At 44.9% G+C, this 24,129-nt stretch overlaps 1 protein-coding gene across 3 annotated transcripts in view; it reads left to right on the top strand.

Moving 5' to 3' along the window:
• The window catches only part of LOC144773252 (ATP-binding cassette sub-family C member 5-like), a 2,136,031-nt gene that overhangs the window by 1,993,583 nt on the left and 118,319 nt on the right, over nucleotides 1-24,129 (top strand). For all 3 annotated transcript variants that reach the window (XM_078658154.1, XM_078658153.1, XM_078658155.1), the window contains one exon: nucleotides 10,400-10,478. In XM_078658154.1, the coding sequence (XP_078514280.1) occupies nucleotides 10,400-10,478 (79 nt within the window). The remainder of the gene's footprint in view (nucleotides 1-10,399; nucleotides 10,479-24,129) is intronic.

Genomic DNA, 24,129 nt, shown 5'->3' with positions numbered 1-24,129 from the left:
TGGTGCAACACCATCAGCTGTTGCACGGCTAAACCTTGTACCTTATAAGTGTTTAGGCATGCAACAGTTGATGTCGTTGCACTAATGATATTGTGCTTCATAACTAAATACTTATAAGGTCCCACAAGCGAGACCTATTGGCAATGCCAATGCTTGTTAGAGGGGCAGGCATTTGAATTAATTACTTTTTGAATGTGAAGAGAAACGGAGCAAGTTGGTGAATTGGGGGTTCAAAGATGGTGGGACACTAGAAAGGTAAGGGAAAAGAGACAGTCCTGCAAGCAGTTAAAAGTAAGTTACAGCCCACTTATGAATAACATTTGCTGAAAAGAGAAGCCAACTATCTGAGATTCGTGGCAAATGAGGACACTTGATATGATTACCATTTTAGTAAACATGGTGCTTGCTTACTTACGCATCAGGTAAATCGCTGGTGGCACTAGAATTGATCACATGTAGAACAGCCGAGCTGAACTTCACAAAGTATCTTGTATAACTCGTGGATAAGTTCACTGAAATAAGAGCGAGACATGCGTGCAGCCCGGCCTGTTAAGCAAGATGCACCCTTTGAAGTCACGGCCTGCGGCCGTGAATAAGTGAGGGCGGGGGGCGGGGCAGCGGAAGCCTTTGATGAGGCAAGAGCGAGACATGCGTGCAGCCCGGCCTGTTAAGCAAGATGCACCCTTTGAAGTCACGGCCTGCGGCCGTGAATAAGTGAGGGCGGGGGGCGGGGCAGCGGAAGCCTTTGATGAAGCAAATGCTGCTGGCAAAGCTGGCTGGGGAGGGGGAAAGTTTATGGCCCAAAAGCGCGTGCCTGTGGCCACGTGAACTCGATGAAAACCGCACGAAAAAAGCGGTGGTTTCACGAGAATTTCGAGCACTTGAATTCTCGCCATTTCCCATTCCTTCGGAATGGAAAAGGCGAGACCTAAAAACTATCGCAGAAGACAAAAATGAAAAGAAAACCAAATCTTACAGGATAAAAAATGGATAGACCTCCAGATAGCAGCAAAAAGACAAGACAAACGTTCTTATTGGACTATATTAGCACAAGAAACAGGAACAAAGAAAAAGTTAAAATCAAACCCTGTCCCACCTTCAGACTGGGAAACTTATATAACTAATTTATACAAAGTAAACCAAGTCTCCAACTGTGACACAGTAATGCAAATCGATATAGGACAGGATAAAGTCACAAAAATTGAGCCACTAACACCTTCCTTAGTAGAACATCACATAAAAAAGGCAAGAAGCTCGGCTGCAATGGGACCAGACCAAATTCCGATTACAGTCTTACAGAACAACCCAAAAGAGTGGAGTAACTTTTTAACATGCACGTACAATCACATACTTAGTACAGGGGAAACCCCGAAGTCCTGGAAGGGAAGCATAGTAATCCTGATTCATAAAAAGGGTTCGAGACTGCTCCCCGGGAATTATCGACAAATAGCTCTCCTAGATGCAACTGGGAAGATATTTGCCGCCGTACTTCTAGATCACCTAAAAGAATGGGCATTTTCAACCGGCTACTAGTGGGTAGGCCAAGGCGCACAACGGTTGAGTCAAAAGAAGTTTGGGTGGGAAAGGTGATTGAATTTAAAGTATAATGTAGAGGTGCTCCTGCAGGTGACGCAACTGTCCAAGTGCGTCCAAAAAGGTTAGAGGTTGAGTGTGCTACTGGGGTGTGAGCACATCCCTGCGGTGGGCACACTGTTGTGGTTCAAGGTGCGGAAAGCAACAATGAATTCCAAAAAGTTCAATGCAGTTCCATAAGTTCAAGGTTTTCAAAATGTATTCAATCTTTTAGCGTTGAGACGTGTCACATATTTCAGTCATATGAGTCATCAATCGATTAGAGTTAACAACTGGCTCCGATGCATTTCGGACGGAGGTCCTTTCTCAAGGAGCACTACAACACAAGAATATACAATAAAAGCAAATCAATGCGGATGCTGGGATAACCACGTGAAAAAACGTAACAGCAGTAATGCAGTAAAATAGGGATTGGCCTCATGCACCCTTAATGTGGTATAAAAAGCAATGGAGTGACAATGGAGTGACAAAAGTAGATTGGAATGAAGTTCTTCAAGGTGATAGAAACATAGCGGGGTGGTGAGTGGCTGACTAAAAACCGTGCTTTACAAAGATAGCAATTGGACGGACAACCTCAAATTGTACGTGCGTTACATTGATGACCTACTATTTATATGGAAAAACTCTAAAGACAATTTGGAACGTGCTATGGCAGACCTGAATACCAAAGATGAAAGAATTGAATTTACTTGGACCATTGATCATCAGGGGATTGCATTTTTAGACGTCCTCATCAAGCTAACCCCTCAAGGAATCCAAACTGATTTATTCCGTAAACCTACGGATCGCAACAACTCTTTACTTTTCAGCAGCTTTCATCAGAACTCTTTGAAGAGACATCTACCGTACAGCCAGATGTTACGAGTAACTCGGATAGTATCCGACCCAGACATCAGAACAACCCAAATCAAATCTATGGCATCAAGATTCCACAATAGAGGGTATCCTGATGAAGTTCTCAAAGAAGCGATTGATCGTACCTCCTCAATTTCCCGACGGGAAGCTCTACGGAGCACCTCTAGAAGCAAGGACAAGAGAATGGTGATAGTTTCGAGATACTCCACTTCGAGTAAACGTTACAAAAACATCATATTAAAACACTGGCGCATTCTATCGTCGGAACCTGATTTTGGGGACCTCTTCAAGGAACCCCCCATTTTCGCTTACACCCGCCCGATGAACTTCAAAGAAATTCTTTCCAAAAATTCAACCACCTCTTTACCAGTTCAACACACCGGAACTCGCCCATGCTATCATTGCAATAATTGCAACAACATAATCAGAGGCAACACTGTCAACCACCCCATGAGAGGGTTCACCATCAAACTCAATGTGGACGCTACTTGCGATTCATCCAATTTGATTTACCTCCTAAAATGCCCGTGTGGCAAAATTTATGTAGGTAAGACTAGCAGGAAAATTAAGATCAGGCTGAACGAACATAAGTCCAATATTCGCACTAACAATCCCAAATCCAATGTAGCTATACACTTCAATGAAGCCAACCATAATGTGGCTCAGCTCAAATTCTTGGTTCTTGAAGTTGTCACTAAAACCGAAGGGAGGGATAACAACAAAACCCTCCTACAGAGAGAAACATCTTGGATCTACAGACTGCAGTCGCAGAAACCATTCGGGCTTAACGATCGCACCGAACTAAGCTGTTACCTATGATATTGACTTTTTAATGATGCATCATATTTCGTTCTGCTGCATGCTCTTTACCCCGTTTTGGTATCACCTGTCTATGCACCGCATCATTCAGTCCCCTTTCCAAGATGGCCGCTCGCGGTTCACCCTTCTAACTCACTCTTCCAAGCCGTTTTCCATTTTCACGCTCCTTCCCAACCTTTCTTAGCATTCCGCACACACTTCGCGTAGCACCAGCACCGGCTTTCCTCTAAGCCACCGGTTAATCCTCCTGACCAAGTAAGTCTTCACCCCGTTACCCCATGGCTGTGAATCGCATGTACGACAGCTTTTCTGCCCTTGATTACGCTAGTCTCGTTTTTTCGAGCCGTTTGTTTTCACTTCGTAGTATAACCTAGCTGCACATTTTCATCATTTTTTTACCGTTTTCTTTAGGTAAAGCACGGTTTTTAGTCAGCCACTCACCACCCCGCTATGTTTCTATCACCTTGAAGAACTTCATTCCAATCTACTTTTGTCACTCCATTGTCACTCCATTGCTTTTTATACCACATTAAGGGTGCATGAGGCCAATCCCTATTTTACTGCATTACTACTGTTACGTTTTTTCACGTGGTTATCCCAGCATCCGCATTGATTTGCTTTTATTGTATATTCTTGTGTTGTAGTGCTCCTTGACAAAGGACCTCCGTCCGAAATGCATCGGAGCCAGTTGTTAACTCTAATCGATTGATGACTCATATGACTGAAATATGTGACACGTCTCAACGCTAAAAGATTGAATAAATTTTGAAAACCTTGAACTTATGGAACTGCATTGAACTTTTTGGAATTCATTGTTGCTTTCCGCACCTTGAACCACAACAGTGTGCCCACCGCAGGGATGTGCTCACACCCCAGTAGCACACTCAACCTCTAACCTTTTTGGACGCACTTGGACAGTTGCGTCACCTGCAGGAGCACCTCTACATTATACTTTAAATTCAATCACCTTTCCCACCCAAACTTCTTTTGACTCAACCGTTGTGCGCCTTGGCCTACCCACTAGTAGTATTTCCTGGCACTGTTCGCAAGGCCGGCAGCACACATTCCCCAACATGCAATACGATGAGATTTCAAAATCGACGGAAGCTCGAGCTGAAACTCTAGCATTTGACACTGACGCAACAGAGAGAATATACGCCCTTATCAATGAAGATTTAACTCAATCCTCTACCAGCAGAACGAAAGAACAATGCGTCAAACAACTTTTATATCTTTCAAAGCGACGCATCAACCAGAAACTTCACGCAAATACGCTGATCAAATACCATAAAGCACTCCGCATTCCCCGAGGCCTACGGATTGCCCTGAAACCGTCATTGTGCAAGAACTCAAAAACATTTATCGAAAGATGGAACGCCATCCTGAATAAATGCAGTCTGGACATCATACTCCTTATTGTTGAAGAATTGTCAAGCATCCTGACGGAATTAACACATGAAATTGATACAATTGAGAACGAATTGAAAGAATCAATTACTGCGGAAGAATTGGCTAAAACTCTTGAAGAAATTAACACTCAACTAGATAGACATACAAAAGAGATTAATGAGCGTAAGATACGCAAATTTCGCCGAGACACCTTGGACTACAAATTAGGTGAGGTGTACACCTGGGCGGATGTCTACGCCCAACGCCGCAGAAACAAACCGTTTAATCCCAATACTGACACCTCATCATCTGGGAGTGACAATACTAATCGTCCACCTAAAAGAACCCCGGCTGGGGCATCAACTTCTATTGTTCCCACCAACGGAGCACCTTCCCCACTAAACATCGGCTCAACTATCACTGTACCTTTTTTAGAGGTAGGTCCAGACAAAACCGCAGACCCAGACGGGGCAAAAGGGCAGGAAAAAGATCGCGAGGATACCCAACACTCCTCAAAAACCAGGCAGAAAACCAAGAAGAATCGTTAGTAATTAACATCTCCAACGTTAAGCTTTCGAATCATGAAATAGGAATCCTTCAAAAAGGTATATCTTTTGTCCCGACCAGCGACACTAATTTATTTGAACTTGACATAAGCACCTTTAAACTCACTAGAAAGTTGAGATTAAGGCATTTCTTTGAAAATGTATTAGAACCACCCAAGGATCCCAAACCGGATCAGCTGATGGGCCTACGACCTTCCAGTACCTTTATGTCTCCCAGCAGCCATAAAAGTATTGATACCTTCCAGAATCTTGTGAAACAGGACATTCCCACGATCAATTTCCGCAAGAGAACCTGGAAAAACATCACCAACAAAGACCTAGATGTTCTGAAAAACATTGCCAGAAACCCTGCCATAAAATGTTTGAAAGCTGACAAGGGGGGCGCCCTTGTCATCCTTAACACACAACTGTATGACCGTAGAACAAACGAGCATGTAATGGACCCCAACACCTACTTACCCTTGGATGGCAACCCCACCAGAGACTTTAAAATAGAACTATTGAAAATCATTGACAAAGCCACAACTGATGGAATCATCGATGATCGAACAAAAAAATACCTCATAGTTGAACATCCCAGGAGTCCTTCCATCACGATGCTTCCTAAGATACATAAAAACTTGATGGACCCTCCATTTCGCCCTATTGTCTCCACCAGAGGTTCGATTCATGAACCAACAGGGAAAGTCATAGACCGCTACCTGCAACCCATTGTCTCCAATTTACCCAGTTACATTAGAGACACCACAGATCTCTTGAACAAACTCTCCACCATTGAGATTCTTGAAAATGAAGAACTAATCCTTTGTACAGCCGACGTAAAAAGTCTTTACACATCTATCCCCCACGAAGGAGGGATTAACGCGGTAGAACATGCCTTACTCCAATCAGACATTAACGATTCTTTGAAACCTTTCATCCTTGAACTTATGATTTACACCTTGTACCATAGCTACTTTGAACACGCAGAAAAATGGTATTTACAGATGTCCGGGATGGCCATGGGAAATTGTGCGGCGCCAACCTATGCGAACCTATACATGGGTAACTTTGAGTTGAACCACATTCACAAAGATAGCAATTGGACGGACAACCTCAAATTGTACGTGCGTTACATTGACGACCTACTATTTATATGGAAAAACTCTAAAGACAATTTGGAACGGGCTATGGCAGACCTGAATACCAAAGATGAAAGAATTGAATTTACTTGGACCATTGATCATCAGGAGATTGCATTTTTAGACGTCCTCATCAAGCTAACCCCTCAAGGAATCCAAACTGATTTATTCCGTAAACCTACGGATCGCAACAACTCTTTACTTTTCAGCAGCTTTCATCAGAACTCTTTGAAGAGACATCTACCGTACAGCCAGATGTTACGAGTAACTCGGATAGTATCCGACCCAGACATCAGAACAACCCAAATCAAATCTATGGCATCAAGATTCCACAATAGAGGGTATCCTGATGAAGTTCTCAAAGAAGCGATTGATCGTACCTCCTCAATTTCCCGACAGGAAGCTCTACGGAGCACCTCTAGAAGCAAGGACAAGAGAATGGTGATAGTTTCGAGATACTCCACTTCGAGTAAACGTTACAAAAACATCATATTAAAACACTGGCGCATTCTATCGTCGGAACCTGATTTTGGGGACCTCTTCAAGGAACCCCCCATTTTCGCTTACACCCGCCCGATGAACTTCAAAGAAATTCTTTCCAAAAATTCAACCACCTCATTACCAGTTCAACACACCGGAACTCGCCCATGCTATCATTGCAATAATTGCAACAACATAATCAGAGGCAACACTGTCAACCACCCCATGAGAGGGTTCACCATCAAACTCAATGTGGACGCTACTTGCGATTCATCCAATTTGATTTACCTCCTAAAATGCCCGTGTGGCAAAATTTATGTAGGTAAGACTAGCAGGAAAATTAAGATCAGGCTGAACTAACATAAGTCCAATATTCGCACTAACAATCCCAAATCCAATGTAGCTATACACTTCAATGAAGCCAACCATAATGTGGCTCAGCTCAAATTCTTGGTTCTTGAAGTTGTCACTAAAACCGAAGGGAGGGATAACAACAAAACCCTCCTACAGAGAGAAACATCTTGGATCTACAGACTGCAGTCGCAGAAACCATTCGGGCTTAACGATCGCACCGAACTAAGCTGTTACCTATGATATTGACTTTTTAATGATGCATCATATTTCGTTCTGCTGCATGCTCTTTACCCCGTTTTGGTATCACCTGTCTATGCACCGCATCATTCAGTCCCCTTTCCAAGATGGCCGCTCGCGGTTCACCCTTCTAACTCACTCTTCCAAGCCGTTTTCCATTTTCACGCTCCTTCCCAACCTTTCTTAGCACTCCGCACACACTTCGCGTAGCACCAGCACCGGCTTTCCTCTAAGCCACCGGTTAATCCTCCTGACCAAGTAAGTCTTCACCCCGTTACCCCATGGCTGTGAATCGCATGTACGACAGCTTTTCTGCCCTTGATTACGCTAGTCTCGTTTTTTCGAGCCGTTTGTTTTCACTTCGTAGTATAACCTAGCTGCACATTTTCATCATTTTTTTACCGTTTTTTTTTAGGTAAAGCACGGTTTTTAGTCAGCCACTCACCACCCCGCTATGTTTCTATCACCTTGAAGAACTTCATTCCAATCTACTTTTGTCACTCCATTGTCACTCCATTGCTTTTTATACCACATTAAGGGTGCATGAGGCCAATCCCTATTTTACTGCATTACTGCTGTTACGTTTTTTCACGTGGTTATCCCAGCATCCGCATTGATTTGCTTTTATTGTATATTCTTGTGTTGTAGTGCTCCTTGACAAAGGACCTCCGTCCGAAATGCCTCGGAGCCAGTTGTTAACTCTAATCGATTGATGACTCATATGACTGAAATATGTGACACGTCTCAACGCTAAAAGATTGAATAAATTTTGAAAACCTTGAACTTATGGAACTGCATTGAACTTTTTGGAATTCATTGTTGCTTTCCGCACCTTGAACCACAACAGTGTGCCCACCGCAGGGATGTGCTCACACCCCAGTAGCACACTCATTTTCAACCGGCTCCATTCCACTCTTCCAAGCAGGATTCAGACCCAAACACTCAGTCATAGATAATATTGCAGTACTTCAAACAATACTAGAAAAATACGTGGTAAAAAAAATCACAGGTAGTATATGCAGTATTCGTCGACTTTACCACTGCTTTCGACAAGGTCGATCGAGTTAAACTTTGGAACAAATTACAGAAAATGGGAATACCACAACATCTCTTCCATTTAATATCATCATTATACTCTGGGACTTGGTGTCAAGTCCTCCCCATTTCCAACTCCAAACGGCCTGCGACAGGGGTGTCTTTTAGCCCCCCTATTATTCTCCCTATATTTGAGTGATCTACCAGAAACTCTTAATCAGGTCAATAACTTTCCGCCGAAGATTGCTTCCACCAAAATTCACTGCCTGATGTACGCCGATGATGTAGTAATCTTGGATCTGACTCCCTCCGGTCTCCAACGAAACCTTACGGCACTCACCACATATACAGACGAAAACTAGCTAATCCCAAATACCACTAAAACAAAAATTCTACCATTTACAGGAAAGAAGACTTATCGCAATTATAACTGGTTACTAGGAGGTAATCCATTGGAAATTGTAAAAGAATATATATATCTTGGGTGAATATTTACTCAGTCTTTGCGCAACCAGCCTCATTTGCAAAAAATGGGACATAAAGCAGATGCCCATACAGGGGCTCTCCAAAGACTTTACTCATCCACTGGTCAAAGACAATCCTCCTCCCTGCTCCAGGTTTATAATGCGAAAATTCCTGCAGTTTTATCATTTGCAATAGAACATATTCCAATAAAAGAATGGTCTCAAATAGATGTCAAAGAAGGGAAAATCCTGCGGAAGTTAACCAGGATGCCGCAAGCTGTTCCGTTCAAGCTCTCAGGCTAGAACTATCATTAGTTAGTTCCTATGCCAGAGGGATCATAAACATAATTAGATGGGCATATAACCTGGCTCACGCAGACCAAGGAACACTTAGAGCACTGTTAAAAATAGAGACACTGGAGCAAGACTATCGAAAATATATATTTGGAAAAAACTTAAGTAATGCTTTTAAATTATCATCAGTCTCTCTAGAAATGTTAATATCTTGGACACCAGCCCAGCTGAAACTCTGCTTGAAGCACTTAACACCGAGGCTAAGCATGGAATTGGATATTCAACACTGCTCCAGGCTCTCAATGTACAAACAGTTAGCGGACACAATAGTTTTTTAAAAAACGCAACCATATATCTTTTTTAATCTAAATCATGGATGTAAGGCGAGCTATACTTCAAATACGGCTGGGAATATTACCGCTGAAATCATACACCTTTAAGTGGCCATCAAATCAAGGGGAGACGAATCTCTGTGACTTATGCAAAGGTGGGGTGCAAGATCTAGAACATGTTCTGTTTGTATGTCCTAGCGAGATGGTGGTAGTAGCTAGGAACAGATACATTACCCCGATCAAAACAAAATGTAATATAAACTCGGTCCAGATGTTGATTTCCCTCTCCAATGCTCCACCCAATGAATTTGTGTGTATTAACCTGTATAATTTCTTAAAGTTTTTTTTAAAATTATATTAATGTGATAATCTCTTTTTAGCAAAAATTGAATATGTATCGTGTATAAATTTGTTGTTCTCGTAAGAGAACTAAATCAAATAAAATTATTTGAATTGAATTTGAATTTTTGAATTTGAAACTGAATTAAGTTACAAGTCTTTAGGTCCAGGTGCAGGGTGAAGTCACATCTAATGGCTGCCTTTGGGAACAGGCCCACTGTGGCTGGTGGGTGATGAAGCTGGAGAGGATTGGGGAATGTAAGAGTCATGTAGGGGAGTACAGACAGCTGGTTTGAGCAAGATAAAGAGAGTAGGCTAGGACTGAGTTTGTAGACCAGAGTGTGGAATATAAGGAAGGCTTTTCACTAGAAAAGACCATTAGTTTATTTCTGCAACAGCAAAAAAAGGATGGAATGAATTCCATCACCATATGTCATTTTTCAGGATAAAAAAATGTTAACTTTAATATGCTCTATTCCAAAAATTACCCTCAGTTTAATTTTCTTTTTCAAATATTGTAGGTCAAATTTGGACCCTCTAAACCAATACACAGATGAACAGATCTGGAAAGCTTTAGAGAAAACGCACATGAAACAGAACGTAAGTCAGTAAATGCAAGAAAAACATCTTGTAATTAGATAATGATTCATTTACATGCATTTATATCAGTTTACAGTTTTTCTACCTAAATATGTGATAAAGCCTACTCAGTAGATAAAAGGCTGAATAAACATTGTTACCTTTTTGAACATTGGCTATTAAGATGCTGGCTCATATCTTAGAGAGCGATCGGTCGAGCTTACTAGACCTACATTGAGTGGAATACATTGATAGTGAACATATTCTTTTGAAAATAAAAAGAAACTATAACCATCTCAACAGTAACTTGCCAGTCGGAATCTTCGCATGAAATGTCATAGCAGCAGTTTTGAAATAGTGCATGCTATCTTCATTGAAGAGTGGAGGCCATGGATTTATAGCTGAGAACTCTGGTTCTAATGCATATTTCTTCCCAAAGATCCCTTACCTTTCTAAACATCCCAAGGCTTCAGAGAGAATCCATTAGATTGTCATTATGCACAAATGGATGGCAGGTATATCGAGACTGGCTTCCAATGACAGTGAGATTTCTGCTCCACTCATATGCTGCCTGGCTCCTTAGAGTTCTGGTCTACTTTACAGTGCATCACAAATGCTAGGACCTATAGCCTTTCTGTCTTTGCATTTAATTTAGACACTTCTTCGAATTCCTTTGGACCATTACTCTCTTACGTCAAGGGATAAACACTACAAAACATAAAGACACACCTTGCGTTTGTTTCATAGTCACGAGAATGGCATGTGGTGTTTGGGGATGATTCATAACATTTATGTCTCTCTGGGGCATATTATTAAGGAATGTGTGATATTGTACAGTATCTTAACCACACATAGAATGTGTATTCACGTATGTTCTATCTAGAATGTTATTCCAAGAATTCTACCTGGAGTTCCATCTCTGTCAGTTCGATCTTAACAGTTGACGGGTGCGGTGATTAAACCCAGCTTTCTTCTTACCTCCTCTTGTCTCTTGAGTTTCCTTATAAAGAAGATACCATTTTACAGAATGCAATAAACATCGTAAATCGCGCTTATGGCTTTAACCATTATTGCCGTCTATCGCTGATTCACATCGCTGTGTTAGCAGCGTATTAGAAAAGCTTTGCTAAATGGCAATGTGAAAACCAGCGATAGATGGCCATAATCGGCAATAGCGCATGAAATCAAGAGATGATTTCACAGCGTTAAGGGAATGCTTGATAATATGGGAGTGTGAACTTAACCTGTGAATCCACCTCCCATATTACAGATAGCTTAGTCAAGACTTTACCAGGCTTTAGATTCCGTTGAAAACCGCGGTTAGCTTTTTTCATTGCTTCACGGATCTGCTCCATGCTTGTAAATATTGCGAAGCCTTGTTAGCGATTATTTACAGGGAGTAATGGTCAGGAACGCCTTCTTTGCATCTCATTAGCGATGTATATCGCTAAGATGTGTGGCGTTACAAAAACAGCAGCTAACATGCGCATGTTCACGCCGCATTGTTGATAGGGAGATAATATTATCGCCTCTTTTTTGGCTTTTAAAGCCAAAAAAGCGGCGAGATGGCCCTTGATAATATGCCCCTCTGTTTTTTTTGACAGAAAATGCACCCTAAATGAATGAAAGAAAGGGAAACTATGCATTTCCTAGCCTTACATCTGACTCCAAAGCTTTTTCCCTTTCTTGGCCCAAGATGAAAAATGTAATACGGATCATTCTCCTCCTACGAATGATAAGTTCCACAAGATAGAAAAGGAGACATAGAAAGTGCACCTTGAAATCTTCTTTCTGCTCTGGACACAGGATCACAGCGTGACTCCCTGGCGCTGGGAATGACAATTCCCCTCCATGAATGAGCTTGTCCTTGAGTTGTACCATATATCATCACTAGCCTGCCCTTTTTGTCGGGTCCAAAGGAAGAGGCTGCTTTCATAGAAACATACTGAAAGTGTTTTGCCTCCAGCACCTGTGTCCTCTGGTGCTACTGTTGGGATAGTCAAACCAGCCCAGTACACATCTTTGTTCACATGGAATCCTCTCTTCCGGGTTTGGAATTGGACATTTCTGAAAGGAAGTTGCTGGTGATGTTACAGACTGTACCTCCAGGGCCTGGAATTCCAGAAATTGCATGTCTGTAGTATTTGGTGCAGAACATACCATCCATTTCGAACAGCTTGACAACACAAATAAAATAAAACTACCATTACTGTCACTGGAGCCATCTTCTCATAAAATATGTTATGTTATGTTATGTTAACTTTATTTTCTATAGCGCACGGCTACTCCGACGGAGTGTCCCGGCGCTTTATAATGGCAGCTCATAGAAAACATAACAAACACAAACATTCAAAGGCAACAGAACAGCACGACTAAAGAGTAAAAAGCCAAGTTTTTAGGCCTCTCCTAAAAGACAGCAGATTGGAGGTGCAGCGTAAAATACATAGAGAAGAGTGTTTTCATTTTCCTAAAATATATAAAGAGCTTGATATTCCATCTTTTCTTCCTTTATATGATGAAAGGGATAAGGATGATGTCTTTAAAGCAAACATTTCCTGATACACATTGACTCAGACACCAGAATGTTACCTAACTTGCAAAATGGAAGTGACTAGGGCACCCTTCCCAAGGTGTATTTCCAATGCCCAATGCTACTTCTTTGGTGAATTATGTTTTTGCAGTTGGCATGTCAGGCCCAGTTTTCCCGGCCCTATGGAACTGGAGGTAGGGGGGTGAGGGAGAGGGGGAAGGGGGGGGGGGTCAACCATCTAATTCTTGTAAAAAGTGTGGACCTCAGGAACAAAATAATACTGCAAGCTCACTAAAACCAAGTGCATCTTTTTTAAGGTGTTGACTCTGAGGGTGTAGTGAGATAAAAAACTAAGGCTTAAATTTGGCATGTAACCAAGGTTTAATTGCCCAGATACTGGTAACCAATATTATTCAGTAAATGCATTGTCCAGTCAGTCAATGTTCTCACTTAAAAAAAAGACAATGCTTTTATTCACAGTTAGGTTGCATAATTTACCATGAAATGGATTGCTACACTTTAAAATATTTCTAAACAAATGTTTGGATACCTTGACTTCCTGATTTGTTAGGAAAGGTTTACGCAGTGTATAAGGAAATAGTGGGGCATATTATCAAGGGGGTTTATCTCCGCTTTTTTGGCTTTAAAAGCCAAGAAAGCGGAGATAAAATTATCTCCCTATTACCGTGCTGTCGCTAACACCCGTTAGCAACAGCTAGTAGGAGATAGCGACCATCTTTGCATTTCAGTGATATTTATCACTAATGACATGCAAAGTGGGCGTGCCAAGATGTTAGCGACTGGAAACAGTCGCTAACATCGCTATCTCCTATTACCAACTTTTGGAGATATTCGCGCTAAGCACGAATATCTCCAAAAACTAACGCCTGCCCTGAGCAGTTCTTAGCCAATGTTATCCAATGGGAGGTGGATAACATGGCTAAGAGCATTAGCTCGGTAATGCATGAATATCGCTGACTTTTCAGCTATATTCATGCATTGCGGCCGTTTTTTATCGCATTTGCGATAAACCTTGCTCATAGCAAGGTTTATCTGCGATAAAAATCGCCGATTTGTGGCGATAATTTTTGTCTCTAAACAAGTTAGAGACAAAAATTATCGCTAGTTGTTGGTAATATGCCCCAGTATTTTGCAGGTTTCTCCCCACTTTTTGCCTCCATTTGAACTATTAGCTGCTGCTTTTTCGACTCTGAAAGTGCACTGAGGACTGCTGTCCAGACAGTGTCATTGTTATAATTGCAAAATGTATAAGTCCCCAGTATATTGGACCCAGGGTACTATAGGCATGTACGGTAGTGTCCAAGGGCTGCAGCATTGTTTGTGCCAACCTGTGTTTGACTAAGTACAAAATGGCTACCAACCTGCCACTGCAGATTGGAAGAGCAGTGTCTACTCTGCTAGTTCGCATTTGCCACTACCATGAGCGCGTAGCACAGCACGCAGTACTTGGACCCCCATTGTGGACCTGTACCCCGCCTAATTCTGACAGCACCGACAAGGACTTTTCAGCCTTGATTGCGTATCCACCTTTCCATACTAGATTTGATGACAGGGATTATCTATACCCTGATCGCCAGACCCGCGTTCTCATGCACTATCAGTAAAGAACGCCAGCTTGCTTGCCTGACTCGTGGGCTACAGCTGCATTGTTTTTCTTTAGGCAAACTATTTAATGTCCTGAGGATGAACCTTTACTAGACATGGTTCGAAACGTCGTCGACCCAAAACACTAAATGCATAGTGTAATAATGACTGTTTGCATGCATATGTGTTTCTGTTGGATTATCTGCTTATAATTTATGATAACCAGATGACCTTATTTTGCCTACAACCTTGTTTTGTTCTTGTTTCCCTAGTGTGGAAGTCTGACATCGGCTAGTGTCCCACTTGTACCACATTGTATCGTAATTTTTATACTTCTGATTACTAGAAATTCAACTGTCCGGCTGGACAAAGAAAATAATATTGCACTATCTAGTCTATAGTTATTGTGTTTTGATTCAACTTCTGTCTAGGGACCATTGTCTCTGTTAACTAGTATCTACCCAAGGTCCCTAGCTTACTGCACCCTGGGTTCCCTTGTATTGTCTATATACTACCATTAACAGCAACACCACCACTTCCCTTAATAATATATATAAGTCGTCCCTAAGAAAGGCCTATCGAGACCTAAGGCAGGGAGCTGTATATTGTGAACCAAGACATATAGGGTTATATATGTCTTAGTAGCAAAACCCTTAGAGTTTAAAGTTGTCACTTTGCTGAGTAAAAGTTAGTAGCGACATTGGCTAACACAGGTTTACCAGCTGGCATCCCAGCATGGCTAACTTCTGAATGGGACTATCTAACTGGGTACTGTAAGGTATCAAATTAATCGTGGCATTGAATCCAATTTCAAGCCCAAGTTGAGATTAATGTCAGTATTAAAGTTAAGCAACTTTTAGAAAGTTGCCACTATGTGCCCCAGCTAGTCTAGTGGCTGCACAAAGGCCCTGGCACACAGGCAGCTTCCTGCCCACCTGGAGAGACATGTGAATGGCTCCCATGCTTAGGAACAAAGGTAGTTGCTGCACAGTGAGGTGTGGCCATCCTGTTCCAGGAAGGCTACTTGGGGTGTTAGCCCGAAAGGTGAGCTTCAAAGGGGGCGCCGCCATTAAAAGGCTGCCTGGGACAACACTCCAGAGCAGGCTGCCTTTTGTTCACACAAACAAGTTGGAGACAGTGCCAGAGAGGGAAACCCTGTCACCAAATCGGTTTTCCCATGGGCATGTAGCCCTTTAGGTAGCCACACCTCTGGGGTGATCCTACAAAGCTCCTTATAGTCGAGGGAAAGTTCAGACATCTTGAGAATGTCAAGAATATTGTACTCTGAGATTGCCGAATACTACACATCACCATCATTTTGGGTCTGATTTAAATCTTGACAGACAGGTGACTCCGTCACAACGGTGATGGATATCCCATCCCCCAAAATATGAATCCCATTAAATCCTATGGGATTTATGTTTTGGCGTACTGGATATCCGGCACTGTTGTGACAGAGTAACCCATCCATAAAGATCTAAATCAGGCCCTTTGTCACTAAAGAGGAGTGGACCTGGTAGCCCATTGGCTAGTGACTGCGTTGTCCCCTTGGGGCACTTTGACAGAATAAAATGGGCACCCCTGGCACCCTGAACCTCAGTATACATTGTATTGGGAGAGAGGACCGAAGAAGGACTGCCCTGCTGCCCTTGAAACTGCAAAAAAGAGGCTGTATCATCAGAAGGAATGCACCTGCTGCACACTGGGCTACTGAAATTTTATGTGGCCCCTGTTTGGAGAAAAGTTGACTCCTAGCCCCAGATCAAAGTAGTGACTCCAAAGGTTAGTCATCTGGCCCCCTGCAACAGCACCAGGGGCATTAAAGCTGAAGAATCCCAAACCTGCAAAGCAGTAGTCACTTCTGAGGAATCACCGCTGACTATCACCGGGTGCTCTGAGAGAAAAATACGAGATATCCAAAAATTGCATCTGAATCTACTGGACCGTGGAGTGCTATCAAAGATAGAATTCGGCATCCAAGAGGAACACTACCCCCCACCAAGGATTTTCGATGTGACTGCTGTGTCATGAGATCAGTAGCCATACCGCAGTTGGCTTCTATTTTCACAGAGAGGACATTTTGGGACCCCAAGTGCTGTGATCAAAGATACCTCACCTGTGGACCGAGAACTCAACTGCACTTCACCCCTGTCGACCGCACAGCTCCAGCACCATCATTGAGCATCTTTTCTGCCTGCATCCCTAGCATCAGGAGCACTCCATTGCTGTCTATGGTGGCCATTTCCTAAAGGCTGGAAGTGGACTGGAAGGGGCTCTGGTAGCCAGGTAAATGTCCAAAGTAACACTAATGGACTCCTAAAACTCCACCCTGTCAGATTTGGAATCCCAAGTTGGGCCAGAGTCTCTGAACTAACTGTTTCAAATATTCAAAAGTTTGCAAAGTTTTTGTTGACCAATACTTGTTTGCATTTGCATTTAAAAATATGCATATCTTCAAAAATCTACATCTTGGGGCGTGGCCAGGATGACGGTGTGAGAGGACGGGTCTCTCGATCGGTTTGCTCCAGGCCTGCACAAAAGCATTTTTCCAGCAGCTCCTTGTAGCTCTGAAAGAGCCCCACGGTGCGATGAAGACACTGAGTGCCTCCCGCCGACCTGCGGAGTTTGGCGACTGCGTTTGGGGCTTTTCCTGGGGGGAGAGTCAAGCGATCTGGTGTTGCTGGGAAGGCACGCCCCCGGGCCCGTGAGCTCTGGGCCAGGGCGTTTACCTCACAAGGACCGTTGAGCAGCGCCCAGTGCGGTAGCGGAGACTGAGAGGGCCCAGCTGAGACGAAGGCCACCCACGCAGCCTGCCATCGTTGGCCCTGCCCGAGAGCCTTAGCACAACAGGCCAGGCATCGGCAGACGGAGGGCGGCAGCCCCTGCACAGCTGAAGGCCTGGGAATCTGTGGGCCTAGCCCTTCATGCGCATGCCAGTGAACAGTGGGCCTGCTTTGTGGGACCCGGTCAGGCAGCATCAGAGCAGCGTGGCCAGCAGTAAGTGCGCGGGGGTGCCCCTGGCCCCTCTCCCCACCGCAAGGAAGTACAGCACTCGCCTCCCCCCGTGGTGGGCGTTGGCGGTTTCTTGGCCTTTCCACAAGGCAAATCTGGAGGACTTTGCAGGGATGGGGGCAGAGTGACGATCAGGACCCAGTGGGCCCGCCCCTGTGGCGTTTGGCAAGTCCATCAGCCTCCCTTGGAGGCCCTGGCAAGGCTTTGACTGTGCAGCAACATCTCCCTCCCTCACCTGGTCCTGAGGAGGTGAGCGGTCCCGACCAGGCCTACCCAGAATCAGGTCAGCAGCTGCAGGCAGGCTGGGTGGCTGGGAGCAACAAGGACACCCGGGCCCAGCCCCCCCTCTTACAACAAAACACAAGCCTTAATAGTGGAGCTAGCCCCCGAGGGGTGAGTACAAACAGAGTGCAAACACTGTGTTCTCCGGGCCTACTCCCTGGCTTGGTGGGATTGAAGTGTACTGGTGACTCGGGCCACGACACAGCCACAATAAAGGGCTTTGACTACATTTGGAAGGCTAATCCACAGCAAAGCTCCTTGGGGGACATACGGGGGCCCAGAGGGTTGAATCACCTGGTGAGTTCCCACGTCACGGCATCTGTTCCGAAGCCGGCTCCAGCACGAGTAGCACCCCTCCCATGGACCCCTCCCCGGGGACTAGACTCCTTGTAGAATGCTGCTTCCCAGCACACAGAGGGACACCCACTGAGGAGGCCACTCATCTCGCCTGCTGACAGGGATCGAACCCTCCTTTTCGATTATGATAGTCTCTCCGCACTCCAGCACCCCTCTGCGTCCTCTCCTGGCCCCTCCAAAATGGCAACGGCCACGACTAAAAAAGACAGAACACTAAAAGACATGCTGGTCAAACTTCCACCTCAGGACCGCCCTGATACCCCAACGGGCTCCCTGCCGCCCGAGGGAGGTAACGAGGGAGAACCCCCATCACTCGCTCCTATTTGGAGTCACTATTTTACTCACATAAAGAGGACCTTCAGCAGATCAAAGGGGACCTGGTCAAGGACTTGCAGGGAGTCCGGATAGAAATATCAGAGGTAGGGGACAGGGTAGACACCCTGGAGACAAACAAAACTGCCAGGGGGAGGAGTTGGAGCAACTGCGCCAGGAAATGATACGTCTATCAGAACGACATATTGATCGCCAGGCACACGCGGAGAACTTGGAAAATAGATCGAGACGTAACAACATGAGGATTTTGGGATGTGCCATCCTTTGCATGAGCTGGAAATGCGGAGGAATACGTCCAAGCTCTCATTGCTCAAATTCTGGGGACACACCTGTTGCAGATAACCGCCTTGACCGGGTCCATCGGGGAGGCCCTCACGATCCTCGATTAGGCCTCCTCCGGACATAATAGCTTGTGTTCACAGCTCTCCCTTGAAGGAACGCATCCTAAGGCCTGTACGGGGCTCTGGTACAACGATTTTTAGGGGCCACTCGATACAATTGTTCCAGGACCTCTCAGCTATCACGTTTCAGAAACTGCATGATTTTCGCCCTGTGACCTCCTTTCTCAGGAACCACAACATCTCTTATGCCTGGGGTCACCCATTTCGCCTATTTTTTTAATGGGAGGGGAAAACTCCTCAGGTTTGGTCTCTGAGTGCCGCCTGTGACCTACTCCGGATCCAGCAGCCTGAGTCCCAGGTTGGGAGTGCAGATGAAGCTGGGGCCAGGGGGGGCCAATAGGAGAGGCAACTACGGAGGCACAAACCAAACCCTGAGGATATGGCGCAAGAAAGAAAAGCAGTGCTGGAGGGCCTTGCCGTGGGAGCCACCGTGGGATAGCCAGAGTGAACATATGCAGAGTACCCCTGTAGCAAGGGGGGAGCCCATAGACTGCTGTTCGGGCTTGTGAATGGAGCAGCCCCTCAGACGACCTCAGGCCACAACTAACCCCATCAGGAACGTTTCTCATGGGCGGGAGGGGATCTCCTTAAATGCCCTCTTCCCCTCATAGACTTTATTCATTAAACTGTTTAGTTATGCTTGGGGATGTTTTTATCTTGTTTGTTTGTTTGCCAAGTACCAATATATGATGCACTTAAAGAAGGTCCAGACCTCTCTCACAGGGACTATATGATGATATCATTATACACAGGAGGGTCAAATAGTCAAGGCCCTTTCGTACGGCTAGCTTCCAAACACTCAATATGGCTACAGGCGGTTCCCTAAAGATTATTTCCTTGAATGTAAAAGGGCTGTACAACCCGGTTAGGTGGAAGGCTATACTCTCCTACTTAGAAAATTCTGGGACAGATATATGTCTTCTTCAGGAGACTCTTCTCCCATCGAAGGACACCCATCGCCTTAAATCTAGAGCCTTTCCTCAACAGCTATTTTGTTCCACTGGGCGGAAGACCGGAGGAGTTTTAGATACATGTGTGTTAGTGTGTTAGTATGCTTTTATGGTATTTGCTTTGTTGTCACCGAATAAAGCTGTTTTGATTTGATTTGACAGGAGGAGTGGCCACTCTATTTTATCACACATTCAGAGGCGCTATTGGCCCTAAATTGGCTGAACTCAAGGGCCGTCTTTTGGTATACCAAATACAGTTGGGCACACACTCCCTCACATTGGGCACTATATAAGCACCAAATAAGGGACAGGAATGCTTTATCCGGGACGCACTGGCAGAATCACTTCTCTCACACTACCATCTGATTCTGATAAGGGGCGACCTTAACCTAGTCATGGACAAAAACATGGATCGCTCTGCTCACAGAGAAGGGGGGTCAGGGTCTTTTTCTGGAGAGAGCATCCCTTGGTTAAAAAAAGCTGGCCTTGTGGATTTATGGAGGGCCAACTACCCAAACACTAGGGACTTCACATTCTTCTCTCACGCACATAGGTCCTACGTAAGAATAGATTACTTCCTGGGTTCCAAAGGCCTATCACAGCTGTCATGCTCTGTGGAGATCAAACCCAGATCTCTCTCCGACCACTCAGCATCAGTCCTAGAGCTACACTCCCCCCTACAACGACAGTATCGGAGACACTGGCGACTGAGGGAGACGCGCATACGTAAACCAGAAGCCCAGGAGAAAATCAGGAAGGTCATCACTGACTATTTGGAAGCCACTGATAACTTGGAAGTCCCTCTCGCTATAATTTGGGATGCACTAAAGGCTGTGGTCAGGGGCGAACTCATATTACTGGCGGCAGCTGAAAACAACGAGCAACAAGAGAAAACTCAAGTGGGCTGAGCTCCAAGCGAGGGTTAGAGAGTTACAGCCAGATTCATCAAGGGAAATTGCGCTCGCAAAGGGCCAGATTCTGAGAATCTGGCCCTCTGCGAGCGCAAATTTTGCATTTGGGATTCATCATTCAAAATTCAAAATTCGCTATTACAGAATTCGCATTTCAGCGAGGAATAGCATTGAAGAAATCTCTATTTGAGATTCCTTGAATGCAATTCATGAAACTTTTAAAATGTGCGAATTCGCAATTTCCGGCCGCTATTTACCGCGAAGTCTGACTTCGTGGTAAATAGCGACAACTTAGAAAAATGCACTTTAGTGCATTTTTCTAAGTGGTATGTTACACACACACATGTCCTTTGGACATGTGCGTGCGCAACATCAGGCTACATTTCCAATTTAGGGGTGCTACCCTTAAAATCGCATTCTTATTTGCGATTAGCAAATTGCTAATCGCAAATAAGGATTGACTCCCCATGAATGGGGAGTTATTCCTTATTTGCTATTAGCAATTTGCTAATCGCAAATAAGGAGGCTGTAGGAATCGTAATTTATTTTGCAATTTCTACTTGAATCCCGATTTGAGAGTCCTTAATAGCGATTCCATAATAATCGCTATTAAGGACTCGCAGATCGGGACCATGATGAATCTGGGGGTTAGTGGGATTACACCATTGCACAGGGGTCCCCAGGGTATGGCGTCAGATAGAATCCACCCGGAAACAACTAGCCGGCCTAGACCAGGACAGGGATGATTTTATCCTGCTACGCCTTAAAGACATATATTATTTTAATGGTAATAAGAGCAGCAGGCTCCTAGCCACAAAGCTACGTGCTCAACATCTAGCCAACTCGGTCCGAGTACTTTGAACAGAGAATGGGATAGACCCGACAGACTACGTCTTAATTGCTGACCAATTCAGGGAGTTTTACGCATTCCTCTACTCAGCACAATCCACCTCACCTGAAGATATATCAGACTATCTCCATGACTCCCCAGTTACTAAACTGACAGGTGCCTCTTTAACTTCTCTAGATGCCCCTACCCTATTGCAAGAGGTCATCTCGGCCATCTCAAGACAGAAGCCTCTGAAATCTCTGGGCCCAGATGGGTTCCCCGCTGTGTTTTATAAGGCCTGCTCTGAACTTGTTCCAATCCTTACCAGGCTTTTTAATTCAATACCTGACCCTGGCTCTCTCCCGGCCTCTATGCTGGAGGCTACCATAACCTTCCTACCCAAACACGGTAAAGATCCCAAAGCATGTGCTAGTTACCGCCCCATTTCACTTCTCAATACTGATTCCAAGCTCTTCACCGGCATTCTGGAATCCCGCCTCAATCCTCTGATGCAGAGCCTTAACGACCCTGACCAGGCGGGTTTTGTCCTGCAGAGGCTTTGTACAGATAATACAAAAAGACTCCTACATATCATAGACAAAGCGCATCATAAGCAAGGATCCAGCATGTTGCTGTCAGTGGATGCTGAGAAGGCTTTCGAACGGGTCCACTGACCCTTTCTCAGAGCAACAATGGAACACTTCATGTTTGAGGAATGATTCCTCTCATGGGTATTCAGTGCCTATCAGGCCCCTCAGGCTTCAGTGTGAGTTAACAGGGTGAGTTTGGAGAACTTCCCAATTTGCAGAGGCACAAAGCAAGGTAGTCCCCTATTCTTCCTACTGTTTGCCCTATACATGTAGCCCTTCGCCGAGCAGATCGAGACCACAGATTAATCAGTGGAATCCCATTGGGGGTGAGAGCACAGCATCAATCTTGATGTGGATGATGTTATGGTCATGCTAGACAACCCAACCGTGAGTCTTTCACCTTTCCTGGCTGAGATGGAGAGGTTCGGGAAGGTGTCTAGTTTCCGCATGAATCTGCACAATCCCAGGCCCTCAACCTCACCATCCCCCCTATGGAACTAGAGGTACTAAACTACCGACATCCTCTCAGCTGAGCCACAGAATCCATATCTTATCTGGGCGTGCAGCTTTGTAGCACTGTGGACAAGACAAACGCCCTAAACTATGGGTCCTTAGTGACTGGGGTCACAACCGAATTGGATAGATGGCAGCCCCATCCGCTCTCTCTTCTGGGCCGCATCTCTGCGGCAAAGATGACTATCTTGCCTAGAGCACCCTTCTTGTTCCTGATGTTACTGGTTACACCTCTAACGGGTACAATCGCTGCCCTTCAGAGGGCTTCGGGTCATTTTGTGTGGGCAGGCAAACAGCCAAGAATGAGAAGGGAACAGAGCTGGCTACCCCTCACGGAAGGAGGGCTGAGGATTCCCTGTCTCACCAGATACTATCAGGTGGTCCAGCTTCGGTATCTGGTGGAGTGGTCCAGACCCGAATCTGAAAAGAAGTGGCTGTTCATGGACAGAGCCTTGGCCGGCACTTCTATGGCGAAAGTACCGTTCTTGACCCGCACACATAGAGCCCCAAGCCTCTAGATTTCCCCAGTAACAGGCTCACTTTTGCGAGTATGGGATGGGTACATCCGAAGGGGGAAACTCACTTCACTACCCTCTCCCTTAACGCCAATAGCCGACAACCCAGACTTTACCAGAGGGATTGGAGCTTCCTTCCAGATTTGGCAGGACTCGCCTTGCAGGGCGATCGTCCATTTCTTTGACTTAGAGGGACTTGTTTCCTTTGAGGGCCATAAAAAGGATTACTCCATCCCATAAACTCAGCGGTATGGATACCTTCAGCTTAGGCATTGGATAACTCACCAGCTGGTCAGACCTGAGGCTGAGAGATCGCTGACGCTATGCGAGAGGTGGTTATTGGGAAAAGACACAGATAGGCGCCTCATCTCGGATCTGTATGTTCTCCTCCAACCTCCCCAGATGAACGAAAAATCGCCTTCGCAGAAACGCTGGCAATCCGAGCTAGGCCGATCGCTCTCTGAGAAGGAGTGGTGTGCCATTTTTCATCGAACAAGACATACTACATATAATATGGCAAGTACAGAAACAGCAGTAAAAATGACCTCTTATTGGTACCTAACTCCGGTACGCTTACACATAGGGAACCCAGGCCGCAGCGATGAATGTTGGTGACAGTGCAGGGCAAAGGGCACACTTTGCCACCTTCTTTGGGACTGTCCAAGACCCGCTACATTTTGGACCTCTGTCTTAGAAGATATTGACACCCACTTCTCCACGCAGCTACCTAGATTCTCATCATAAACCTCATTAGGGCTACCAAACCCTCTCACATACCCTCTTGCTTCCCTCAGGGGCCATCGGATTAGCATTGCGCTGGGGGCAGCTGATCAGACTATCCTGG

Source organism: Lissotriton helveticus, chromosome 8 (genome assembly GCF_964261635.1).
Source record: "Lissotriton helveticus chromosome 8, aLisHel1.1, whole genome shotgun sequence".
Classification (NCBI taxonomy): Eukaryota; Metazoa; Chordata; class Amphibia; order Caudata; family Salamandridae; genus Lissotriton; species Lissotriton helveticus.
Note: the sequence above shows the minus strand (reverse complement) of the source record. Positions and strands in the feature narration are given on the sequence as shown.